The 13610-nt window shown below is 32.2% G+C and overlaps 2 protein-coding genes across 2 annotated transcripts in view; one reads left to right on the forward strand and one right to left on the reverse strand.

The window, feature by feature from the left end:
• Positions 1-1271: 1271 nt before the first annotated feature.
• Positions 1272-8052, reverse strand: LOC107012970 (phosphoinositide phospholipase C 6). Its single transcript, XM_015212949.2, has 12 exons — positions 7558-8052; positions 6064-6260; positions 5535-5670; positions 5182-5430; positions 4788-5102; positions 4401-4712; positions 4082-4324; positions 3787-4007; positions 3567-3684; positions 2767-2919; positions 2597-2683; positions 1272-1807 (listed from the first exon to the last, which is right to left on the reverse strand). The coding sequence occupies exons 1-12, from the start codon at positions 7885-7887 to the stop codon at positions 1514-1516; spliced, it is 2655 nt and encodes an 884-aa protein (XP_015068435.1). The 5' UTR covers positions 7888-8052; the 3' UTR covers positions 1272-1513.
• A 3009-nt stretch (positions 8053-11061) lies between these two features.
• LOC107015140 (protein yippee-like) overlaps positions 11062-13610 on the forward strand; it is a 6145-nt gene continuing 3596 nt past the window's right edge. Inside the window, exon 1 of the mRNA XM_015215320.1 lies at positions 11062-11315. Within this exon, the coding sequence (XP_015070806.1) occupies positions 11220-11315 (96 nt within the window). The 5' untranslated portion in view covers positions 11062-11219. The remainder of the gene's footprint in view (positions 11316-13610) is intronic.

Genomic DNA, 13610 nt, shown 5'->3' on the forward strand with positions numbered 1-13610 from the left:
AATATTCTTTTTTTTATAAAAAGAAAGAAAAATAATATTGAAAATAAAATGAAGAAAGTTTTACAAACTAAATTATGAAGAAGATGATAGGTAGGTGATGGGGTGCTTTTCTTTTTTGAAAAAAGTGTAAACGAAAAAAGAAAAATATTTTTAAGTTAATTATAATTCCAACTAAAAGAAGAAAAAATGTAACATAAAAAAAGACACTATTTTAAATCTTATCACGCGCTTAAGGGAAGTACAAAACACAATTTTTATCATATTAGCATTTTGTGTTTAATATATACATGTTTTAAACAATTTAAGTATACAATCAATACAAGTCACAATTAAAATATCTAAGTGAATCATGCAAATAACTTTAAGAGGCAGTCAATGACTTAAACCTCTATTAGATTATCAACCATGGAAGTCAGAGGAAGGGTGTCTATTATAAATCTTATTTAACAACCAGTTCTAAAATATGTAAAAACTAAAAAGTATTCAATTACAAAGTCATGACATATTCCATGAATCTAAAACAATATAACACACTCCCACTATTTCTGTTTTCTTATAAATATTTCCTTTTATTTATTACTTCTGAAATATTAAGAAAGAATAATTTATTCTTTTGTTATGAACAAATATATTTGAGATCCTATCAATTAATAGGAGGAAAGATGGTAAATTTACTAAATCAATTAATAAAATATATTTTTAATTTAATAGGCATGTCAAGTAAAAAAATATATATATATATATATATTTTTAAGTGCATATAAGATACGTAGAATTTAATATTAAAAAAACAAACACCGCGTTAATTATGAAGTGACACATTATAATAATACGGAACATTGTTTTATGCTGAAAATCAAATATAGAATAAGAAATGCAGAGTTGTATTGCAAAATTTATTTTTTTATCCCTCAAACCAACTAGCCCTGGGTGATTGATTTTATTTTAATATATTAATATTGTCTAACAAATCATTTGATATTTTGATGAATCATAGTTGTGCGAGATTACAATATTGTGATTGTTATAAGGTTAACGTGTAGAGGTTGTTACGTGATGAATAATAATAATATATGACTTTTTAATAATGAATAATATTACAGGAATTGTCATGCAGTATGTAATTTGCTTAAATTTGCAATGAACTCTATGCTGCAAGTTGGAGAAATGTCTTGAAAATTGAAATAATGAACCTGAAATCTGTCTCAAGAGTTAAGACTCTAGCAAAACTACAGTTCTAAGTTTTCACCTTGTTGGTTAACTCATTCTACTTTAGTGCTATATCCTTGGTGTCAATTGAACATAATCCACACAAATTTTCTCACTAACTGACTGAGAACTAGTTGAGAAACAATGTCAGAGACTCAATCAACAACTTCATCCTTGAAGTTTTTCTTTCCCTTTCTAATACAGTAACTTCACATCCATTGTACAAAAAGAACTGGATGTGCGAGAATCCCACGATGGATATACAAGAACAAAATCCTACCAAGAAAAAGTACGAAATTGCACCTCAGATGAATCGAAATTGCATAAGCAGCCTAACAGATTTAAGTTTTTCACCCTTCTTGTCATAGAGAGGGACTGCTCGGATTCCAGGTCTCAACTCTGAAACAGGCAAACATGTTTGGCCTCCAAAATCATCCTTATCTGACATGTCATATTCTCGTACTTCAATCCGAAGCAAAGCCAGCTCTGGCACTGTCAAGGGGAATTTAAACTCTTCTCCCCATATAGGACCCCAATCATCCTCTATTATTCTCGTCTTACTCTTTGCAGCATCTGCTGGAACTCCAATTATATATAGCTGCCATTCATATTCATTGAAGGTCAATACAGCATTTAAAAATTCATGAAACTTCATTGAATATAAAGCAGAAAGGTAAAACACTATTTTGTTTAGTGCAAAGGCGACCAGAGGAAGGCTATAAATTATTATACATAAAGAGAAAAAGGATGACACGACATGTCATGAGATCTGGCTGATCAACAAATTTCTCTTCAGGTCGTCTTTTGAGTATGAATGCGTAGAGTATGTTTTGTTAACTCCAGCAATTATACCTAGCTCACTTGTGTCATGACTATTATGTTGACCTCAAGCCAACTACTAATCCAATGGCCTGCCACTTGTTTAAGTTCCACTAATCATGCTTTGGCTTCCAAACTTTAAGGTGAAAGTTGATCTTGCTACTTAAATGATATGCACACTTGTTTTTTCCTTTTAAAGTGTAAAGTAGTAATATGTCATTTAAAAAGCAGGTGTTAGATATTGATAACTTGGTAGTAAATAATGTAGCAACTATCCAATTCAATGAACTATTGATTAAGGCCACAACTCCCACATTGCACGAGCTACTTGAATTTTACTAATATATCACTTCGAGACACTCAATGGAAGAAAAACTGGTTTGAATATATCACTCGAGACACTCGAGGAAAAATCTGGTTTGAATATATCATTCGAAACGCTCAAGGAAAAATCTGATAAGATCGAACCAACACCTGGCCATCCAAAACATGGTTAGCCATGATGAGTGCTTAATTATGCAATGAAATGAGTCGCACCAAATAGCACCATCAACATAACCCAACTAACCTTTGTGTAGAAGTCTGGGGGAGAAAAGGCATCAAAGTGCGTGTGGCTGAAATCCATGCGCCATCCATCTCCCAAGTATACTCTGACCTGCAAAAGAGATCATACTTCTTGGAATTATCATCACATAAGCTTGAAGTTTGTTATGTCTCTACATCACACATTTTATTTACCCTTAAAGTTTTCTTCACCGGCAATGTCACTTTGGGATCAAATAGTTCATTACATGGACCTCTTTCCATGAGAAAACTAGGCTTTCGTACATAGCCACAGCCTCCATTAGACCTAAACATCCCATGCATAATCCAGAGTGATTTCCCATATCCCTATCGTATGCAATTAAAATAGCAATTAGACAGAATATAAAGAATCAAATTGATAAAAAAAAAGAGTTGCTAACAGTGATCAAAACAGGCAGAATTATCTGTTGCATCATATTCAAATTCATTTGTTTTCTATTTTTTCGAAAAAGTTTGATCAATGGTCTGCAGTAAATAGTAATCCATTGGTCAGCTCAAAATGTATTTGCAAAATTTGATGTCAATTTTGTGATGATACATGATCGACCAGCCTTCCCAAGAACTGCCAACAGAGCACACACTGATACCTGATATTAGTGCATATGAAAATGTATCCATATAAACCTTGTATATGTGAAGAGATCCTAATTTAATCCTATGTATTATATTCATCACCTTATAAATTTTTAGTAAATTTCTTCATAAATTAATCAGAAATAATCCTCCAAGGTAGAGATTAAAGAAAGAAAAGTAACAAAATCCAAAAAGTTGCAGAACTGAAGGAAATGATAACGGGGAAATTTAAACATTGTGGTACAGGGTAGATTGAAATGATATAACGGGTATTTCTAAGTATTGTCTCACTAGGATCAAGCGAGATTGTGCAATTAAAAATAATACAACACAAAAGGCAGAAATAAACTCGGGGAGAAGAACATGGATGCACCAGTTACCTGCATGTTGAATGCAACCATCTGAGCTCCATGCATCCATCCAATCATAGGTTTAAAATTTGAGGAGGTAACTCGTGTTCCCTTGGGAAACACCCTCAGAATATTTCTTTGAGTAAACCTAGCAAATAGAAGAAGCAGAGGAAAACTCAAATGGTGAAAAGGTTAGACGATAGAGTAGTCTTGTCAATGGTTGCATATTATTTGATTTAGAACTAAATACCTGACCAAATCCTTTCCATTATTTGTTGCAGCTTTTTCAAGTGCATGTTCATCCAAACTTAGACGATTGAATTTAATAACCTCATCTTTTAGTGCACGCTTCACCCCATGTTTTGCCTTCCCAGCACGAATTGCTATCAAACGCTTGTATTGGGGTGCTCCTTTCTGGGATGATTGGTTGTTGGAGGTATCATTATCTTCATCATCTTGATCAGTATCACTCTGAGAAATTCCAGAAAAAAGGATTAGCATGCCAAAAGAAAGATATTGAAGAGACTGTTCCAGTGCTGCTTTACCCTCTCATCAGTTTCTTGTCCTTCGTCTAATATTTTTGAAGTATCCTTGACCAGTAAGTCTTGAAGTGAATTCCTTTCTCTACTTCTGTGATGCTTAAGCTCTTGAGGTGTTGATGAATTCCTCGAGCCACATTCTGCTTTCCCAGCATTAATTGCTACCAGGCGCTTGTACTGAGGTGCTCCTTGCGGCGATGACCGACAGTCAAAGTGATCACTTCCTAGGTCATCTTGATCTATATCACTCTGAAAAATACCAGAGATAAGAAGATCAGATTGCCAAAAAAAGATATCAGAGAGATTTTCAAGTTGTTTAATTTACCCTCTCATGAGCTTCGTGTTTTGCTTTAATTTCTGAAGTTTCCTTAACCACTAGGTCATTTCCAACAGAATCTTTTCCGACTGGAGATGCACTTTTTCTGTCTTTCTGATGCTTTGACTCAACATATTCTTTGGGCGGCTTGGGAGACAGAGGAGTTTCATTCTCAAGCTCTTCAGGTATTTGTGCATTATTCAAGTCATAATTTGCCTTTCCAGCATGCATTGCTACCATGCGCTTGTAGTGAGGTCCTCCAAGCTGGGATGATCGATGGTTTGAGGGATCACTATCTTTGTCATCTTGATCCATAACTTTCTGGAAATGCCAGGAAAAAGTAGATTAGCATTCAAAAAGAAACACATAGTTTTAACACTGTTTTATGACTTTTACCCTCTCATCAGCTTCACGTTCTTTGACTATAATTTCTGACGTATCCTTGACCAAAGCATCCCTTTCAACTGAATCTTTCCTCGCCATAGTTGCATTTTCTTTGTCTCTGCCATGCTTCAGGTCAGGATCTTCTCTGGGTGGTTTGGTAGCATGAACTGTTTGATGTTTAAGATCTTCTGGCATTAGTTCATGCTTCAAATCACAATTGGCTTTCCCACCATGAATTGCTGTCAGACGCTTGTAATGAGGTGCTCCTTGCTCTGATGCTTGGTAGTTGGAGGTATCACCATCTTTACCATCTTGATCAGTATCATTCTGAATATATGCCAGTTAAGAAAAGGAGATTATCCTACTAAAAGAAAGAGAATGAAAGACTGTATTAACATTGTTTTACCCTATAATTAGCTTCATGTCCTTCTGTTTTAACTTCTGAAGTCTCCTTCACCAAAATGTCCCCTTCAACTGAATCTTTCTTCACAGGAGATGCACTTTCTATGTCTTGGTGATGCTTTGACCCAAGATACTCTTTGGGTGGTTTGGTAGAAAGAATAATCCGATGCTTAAGCTCCTCAGGTGAAGGAAATTCCTCTAAGCATTCTGACCTAGGATAATACAGCATCTCCCCAAAGACTTGGATGACCGCCTAGAGGAAGAAAATGGGGTGCGTGAAAAGAAAGGAGTTAATAGTAGAGTAAACATTATATATAATCTCAAAAATGTTGACAAAAAAGGGCAACCAACTCTAACCTCTGCAACTTTTGCTTGAAGGTCTGGCGTCAAGTGGTCTTCCAACGTAATTATGACAGGATAAGGAGATTTAATAAATGCATGGTCCCTAATGGATCTTAAGCATGTAAGGAGTGGCACGGGCGTTGTCAGGGTCCTGTAAATGATCATAAAAATAAGTGATAATGGATAAGTTTCTCTTAAAATTACTTTAATTACAATAAGTGATAATGGATAAGTTACTCTTAAACTTAAGAGGTACTCCAAAGAATTTGATATTTGATAAATCCATATTTCTATTCTAACACAAACATCTAATAAGATTAACTGTTCAATCCACATTCATTTGATTGATAATTAACTTCCTGTCATCTTCAATCTTTTTGTTGGTTACAATTAAGTTGAGGAAAATGGATCACACTAATATCATGACTTAGAGGGTTGTAGGATGAGTTTGAAGATCTCCAGAGGTTTTACCGCACTTTTTGCTTCTATAAAGTCAAGATTTCTTCAGTAGTACTTTAAAAATTAGTGAATGAGCATATCCTACCTTCCATGAAGAACATGCACATTATCTTTTGCTGAATTTGGCCATAAATCCAGCTCAATTCCCCGCACACCTCTTTCCAGAGCTCTAATGATTGGAATTTCACTACAATCGCTGCTCAGTTGATTTCCAGTAAGGTAGGAATTGTGACCTGTATAAATGAAATAATGTTGCAATGGAGCATTCATATCATGATGTACCTGGAATGACATAAGTTGTCCAAGTAAATCTACATGTAATTTCTAGTCATTCTGCATAAACAACAAATATACATGGCACAAGGAATTCAAAACTTGAAATCACTAACCCGGATGATTTAAAAGTTAAAAGGAAGGGTGTTAATAAAGTTCATGTGCAATACTGCAAAATTTGTACACTTCTATTGTCAACCTTTTCACATCTACAGCTATATAAAAAAAAAAGGCACAAGCCTCAAGACAGACAAATTCCTCCCTGTCGAAATAAAAACTTGATCCATGTAGAGAAAGAAACTTAAGCTAATAAATCTATGCAGGGTTGGGTTTCCAAAGTGTCAGTCCTAACAAAAATTCAGTTTCTAAGGTGTTGTGGCATTTTTCACCAAAAAATACATAGAAATGCTCATCCTTTCCCTTTTGCAACATATTTCTCAAGATATAGTTTCTGTTGTTTCAGTAGTCATACTCACTCTTGTCCCCTTGAAAGAGGAAATCTGGCCGAGATCAAAGCCCAATTCTCTTATTAGTCTCTTACTTTACTCTCTCATGCGATTAACTCTCAAGCCACAATTCGCACACGTCCATCCCTTAGTGATCAAGAGGACAAACACAAAAGAAAGAGAAGTATTTCCATTAGTTTCTATTCATTATTTGACCATCATCCACACCTAACCTAGGACAACCATGTTGCTAGGGGCAAGTAGGGGCAATAAGCACCATAGAGTAAAAAGGAGAGCGACTGGGGTGGGATTTTGGAGAGCCATTTTGTAAGGCTTTCAAATTACATTTTGCTATTCTGTTCTTCCTTTTATATACGCTTTTACTTCGGGATAATGTATTGATTATTGCGTAAGTATCAGAATTTGATCACCACCCGTGCACGAATCTTCACCTTAGAGCAACCGGTAGGGTAGTTACTTTGACCACTTGATACAATCGAGCTAAGCAAACACCAGCATTTCTTCCATTAGGAAATTGATTTGTCAACAAATGGCATTGCACTTCAACTTTCAATGGCTTTAATTAGTGATGTCCATTGCCAACGCCAGAATTTTCATTTAGGGTTCAAAATATGAAGAAATAAACATACGAGGGTTCAACATCAACTATATATATATATACATAAATAAAAAAAAAAAAGACCCTCAATCATTAGCCCTTATGAAACCATCGGTCCTACCAGACTGTTGACAATCATTTCCCATTTTTCATTAAATTAACACACATCAGTGGAATTATTAGTAGAATTTCACCATCCTAAAACTAGAATCACAAATGAAATCATGGATAGGGAAGAAACCTGAGATTTGATAGGGGCATTGAGATCATCCTGAAATAAATAATAGAAGAAATCTTCTAGTTCAAATGAATGTGCATTCTTAGTATACTTGGTGAGATGATGCCTGCGATTAACAACTTCCTGTATAATTTGTTCAGCATCATTGAGGGTGCACTCTTTTTCACCTTGATACTCAACCATAAAACGTCCCAATTGATCCCCTGTCATATGACTCCCTTTTTCGGTATACAAAGAAAATGCATTGCTAACGTCCGGCGGTGGACCCGTCTCGCTGATCTTAAACTTGCGATTAAAACATCCCAACACTTTGTAATAATTGTAACTACCCATTTTTAATTATTCCTATTCAATCTAATTCGGTTGCTTCTCTTCTGGATCATGCTTCTGACAATCAAAAAAAAAAAGTAAACGTAGAAAATTGGTTGAGGGGAAGAAGACTTCGAAGGGGCGTTGGAGCAAAAATTGAGGAGTATAGGATGGTGATGTGGTTGAATGCGACCTTTATAATATATATATTACACACACTAAAATAAATTAATTTTGAAGAGAAGACCACACCGGTTCTAACGCCTTCTCTATCCCGCCATTTTTTTTCATTTTTGGTGTCTCCTCCCTATTGTTTTTTTAAAAAAAAAAATAGAAATAGTTATGCAAGGCCAATTTGTGTGCTATTCGAAAAAATTCACTATCTCAGATAAAAATAAACCATATAGTAATTTTTTCGGTTCATTTATTTCTCCATTAAGCTGCTTTCTTACTCTATTATATAAAATTTATTATAAAATGAGAATTGCCAATTTATATGATTGTGACAATTCAAAATTCAAGATTGCCGATGGTATATCTTAGCTCCGTCAATAGATAAATCAATTCCTCGCTAATTCAATATTTGGAAGAAAAAAATAATTTAAGATTCAATGTAAGTATTGAATTCAAATTAAATTATTTTTAGAAAATTGTGATTTGACTGTGTAAAGATATCTCTTGAAAAGCAAGGGCATATAGATTGATTTGAACTTGGTAATTCATTCAACTTCTTTGCCTGACAATGTAATTGTAACTGCCCTATGTATTATGTTGATGAGTTAGTCTTAAAATCTACATCTTTTTTTAATATAACTATTTTATTTTGAATTGACATACGCACTTTCTATTAGAGTAGTCTTTATGCTTAAAATTGTATTATGCTATCCAGATAGGAGTATACTTGTTGGAAGGATGCATTGTATTTGGGTAAGTGTGTGAGTGTCTTGTTAGTTGTTCTGGAACGAATAAGGATTCAAGTGTGGGGTGATGAAATTGGACGAATTCACACCATTTTTCGCTATGCTTCACCTATATTTGAGCGTTGTTTGAGTATTTAGATTGATACTCTTTATTTTCAGGGGCGGACTCAGAACTTGTCCAGAAGATCATTGAATCCCCTCGACAAAAAATATATTGTATATTTAAGATATTTTTTAAGAATTTTTATGTTTATATATTGATTTTAAACCTCCTAAATGTAAAAGTGAAGGTTGGTTTAGTGGTTGAGAGGTTCAAAACTCGAGTTTCCAAGATTGAATCTTAGGCACTACTCTTGTTTTTCAAACCTCCTTGAAAATCCTGAATTTGCTACCATTTATTTTAACTCGGTTACATAATTTAAGCTTATCAAAGGTGTTTTCTGTTATGTAGGCAAAATAACTTTTGACAATATTGACCAAGTATAAAACAAAAATTGGATAAAACTCGTTTCTTTAGGTTTTTGACGTTGTGAACCTAAAGAGCAAAGTAGTACTAAAATCTAAAGGTAAATGCAAGAGCAGAATTAATTAAGTAGTGTTAATTGTGTAGTGTATCTCCAACCCAAACACCAAATTTGGTGTAATCAACTCCAATCCATTGCACCAAATTTTACACCAAACAAGAATATTTCTCTCTCTTTATTATTATATTATTATAAATTTTACATAAAAAAAGAACATTTCTCTCTCTTCATTATTATATTATTATTTCTTATTTTATTTATATTTTCTTATTTCATAAAACAAATTCTTTCTAAAACATTCACCATATATGATTCATATTATTTTCTTTTATAAGCGTTTGATATAAAATTATGTTGTACCATAATTTTTTAAATAATATAAATTGCTAGCAAATATTATACATTATACATAACAATGGATAATACAAATAAAAGTTAAATCATTAATTAATACAATTAAATAAACATTACATAATTGAAAAAATACTTTAAAATATACAAAAATATTCAATTTTATACATAAATATTCACTATGGTGCTCCCATTAATGCTCTATTAATGCATTACATATTTCAAAATGAGTTTTTTGTCCTTTATTTTTTTTTTATATTGAGCTAAAAATTGTTGAAATAATTTTCATCTATTATAATTTCTACGGTCGGGGTTGGACCTTGCGACGCATCTTAAATCAGTGCATTAAGATCACGCTCATACTTAATTGTATTATTTGTTTAAAAATTTATATGTTTACATTTTTAATTTTTGTGAAAGTTAGTTGTAGTTTATATAATTTGTAGTAGATTTAACATAATTTTTTTTTTAAAAAAGTCATACATAGAAAAAATAATTTATAAAAAAAGCTAAATTTATATTTAAAATTAATATTATGAAAATCTTACATAAACATAATTAAATATATAAGAGATTTAAATAAAACATACAATTTATATAATGTTAATTAAAAGTTTGTATAATGAAATAATATTATAATATTCAAAAAGTTATGGTGTGATGAATAGTGTCACACCAAATTTGGTGTAACATTATGCATACCCTTTTGTGTGAAAATTGGTGTAAAATTTGGTGTTAGATTGGAGATAGTCTTATAATTATAGTCTACTATAATGGTTATATATAAAAAAATTTTGTTTGATATTTAATTATATATGACTAAAAATCAAAATACTCCATTTGTTTTAAAAAGGAATGACCTCCTTTCATTTTTACTCCATTTAAAAATGAATGACCCTTTTCTATTTTTGGTAACATTTTCGTGATATATTTAAGACGACAAGATTAAAGAACAATTTTGTACATTTGACATATCTTTAGTTTAAGACTACTAGATTTAAAAGTCTTCTTTATTTTCTTAAATTCCGCGTTAAGTTAAAGTAAATCATTCTTTGTGAAACGGAGGAAGTAGTAATTTATATTCTTAATGGTTATCAGTTAATTCAATGACTCAATATTAAGAAATCGATAACCCAATAAATATTTTTTACAAAATCATTAAATAATCGTTAACCCAATAACTCATTAATAATAAATTAATAACATTTTTTTATTCGATTTTTGTATAGCCCTAATGATAAAGGATATTTATATTAAAAATTTAAAGTATAGAGAGCAAGAATAATTTTTTTCATAATAATAATATTTATATTCCTTTCACATAATATAAGGATATCTTTTATCTTTTCTAATTTTTTAAATGGACTAAAATTAAATGGACAAAAAAGGAAAAAAAGCAAGTAGCATTAAATTATTGAGAGTCCTCCCTCACCCATTGAATCCTTTCCCTTTCTTGACGTTACTTACTAACTTCCAGCCAAAACATAAACTATTACCCCTTTTTGGATAACTCATTTTCCATTTGGTTCTTCAATTTTTCTTGTGATCTCAAAAATCTTTGATGGGGAGATTATTTGTGTTGACTCTTGAAGGGAAGATGTATAGCTGCAAGCACTGTGGAACTCATCTTGCCCTTTCTGAAAACATTGTTTCCAAGGTTAAACTCCATCTTTTTCTTTGTTACTGTGATTTTTTGAAATATATTTTTGATTTTGATTTATTTCGTTGTAAAAATACAATCTTTGGCTTGATCTGTGGTTTCGGTTAAAGAACTTGTTAGGAATTGTTGTTGGTCTTTTTAAGAAAATTTAGATGTATATAAAAATTGGCTACTTTAAATCAGCTATGTGAGTGAAGAAAGTCTCAGATTGAGTAATTTTTCCCTAAAAGGAGATGCTTTTTTTAGAATCAAGGAGTTGGGTTTCTTCCTATTAGCCTAGTTGTTCCTTGTAACTTTAGTTTTATTCATTACCATTCAAAGAACAGAACACCCAAAACAAAATGAGGAACTTCATCATTTTGGAAAATGAGAAGATGGTGAACGGCAATGTAACAAGGTTTCGCTGAACTGTTTAGTGCTCGTTTAATCAGTAATCTTGACTGGCTACAAAGACACTTGCAATTAATTACATCCAAGAATGTTCACTTATTTTTGGACAATAGTGAGGCAGACCTGAAAAGAAATCAAAGGTTTGGGTTAGAGCCGACCCTATGTTAAGAGAATAGAATATTAGCTGTCCTATTTACTTAGTTTTCTAGAGTTAATATTTCATAAGGTTAACTTTAAGAATTTATCTAGTAAAGTCATTAAAGTTTGTTTTTTATCAATAAAGTCACTCAACTTACATATTTGTATCAATAAAATCACTCAACTAGATTTATTAATAAATTAAATATATGACATTAATTTTTTTGATTCAGATATAACTAGACCCAAATTTATTCATAATTCTACTCATTAGTCCAATTAAAAACTTTTTTTGTTACTTTACAAACTATTGAATTCCAAACCCCTCAGTTCATATGGTCTTCCCAGAGCAGTACGGTCAGCTAAAGCACCAAAAAAGTATGGTATATCACTCTTTCATGTGTAAGCTTCTGCTATATCAAGTATTTCCACTAATCAATTATGCCGAATTTGATACACTGAGTTTGTTGTTGTTGTTGTAGCAGTACTATGGTTGTCTATAGTAAAACTATCAGTACACTCGATTTTCAGTTTCTTCAATTTTCTAGTAAGCTGAGCTTCCAATTCAGTAACTTCTGATTTTGATTCATTGATATACGATACAACATCTAATAACAATGAAGCTTTGTCCATTTTGGTAACATGAGTCACAACAGAACGCAGAACGTAGAATCTATGGTTTAACTTCTCCCTCCTCTGTCTCTCTACTTCAACGTGCTTTAACGGTGTTTCATGTGTTGTCCCTGGTTTTCTCCCTCTCTTCTTTGGTGTTTTCTTCTCCACTGGCTTCTCCACTAGTACTTGACAATCGGAATTTGAATCATTGTTTTAGTTTTAGTTTCAGTTTCCTCTGTTTTTGGGTTTTTACTGCAATTGTTGATGATGTGTTTTGTTCTAAACAAGTCACAATATCAATATCAGCATTTGGAGAGAAAATGGACTTAACTTGTTGAATCAAGACCCAATTTTCTTTAATTAGTTGATTTGAACCCAATTCAAGAACCCCATTCGAAGTTGGAATACAAACAAAAGTTGAATGATTTTATTGATACAAACAATTAAGTTGTGTTTTATTAATACAAAATAAAGTTTAGTGACTTTACTAGATAGATTCTCAAAATTGTTTGAGTGACCTATTGTGATATTAACTCTAGTTTTCTATCACTAAGGGCACCAGTGAAAAGTTCAAGAAGCTCCTTTGTGTCTTCATAGATGATGTAATTTTTATTACTTTATAAATCAACACCGAACAAACAACAGTTTCTAAAAAAGAAAAAGGCCAAATCAATTGTATAAAAAAATAGTTATTTACTGCTGATAGCATACCATACAAAATAGCTACCTTTTCAGTTTAAGGGTGTGTTTGGTATGAAGGAAAATGTTTTCCTGAAAAACAAGTAGATATTTGACTTATTTTCTCATGTATGTTTGGTTGGTTAGTAGAAAATATTTTTGAGAAAATATTTTAGTGTTTAGTTTCAGTGAAAAAATGTTTTTGAGAATATCTTTTATTTTTTACTAGAGTAGAAAACAATTTTTGAAGTTGAATTTTTTTTTAAAAAAAACAAACTTAAAATTTTTTTCGTGGTGGGGGCTGTAGGGGCTAGTGGGGTGGGGTGGGGTGGGGGTCGAGGGTAGGGGTGAAAAAATAAATTTTTGAAGTTGAAAATATTTTTAAAAAAACAAACTTCAAAAAAAAAATTGGATTGGGGGGGGGGGATCAAGGGTAGGGGTGAAAAAAATGAGTTAAAAATATTTTTTAAA

This window comes from Solanum pennellii, chromosome 3 (assembly GCF_001406875.1).
Source record: "Solanum pennellii chromosome 3, SPENNV200".
Taxonomy (NCBI): domain Eukaryota; kingdom Viridiplantae; phylum Streptophyta; class Magnoliopsida; order Solanales; family Solanaceae; genus Solanum; species Solanum pennellii.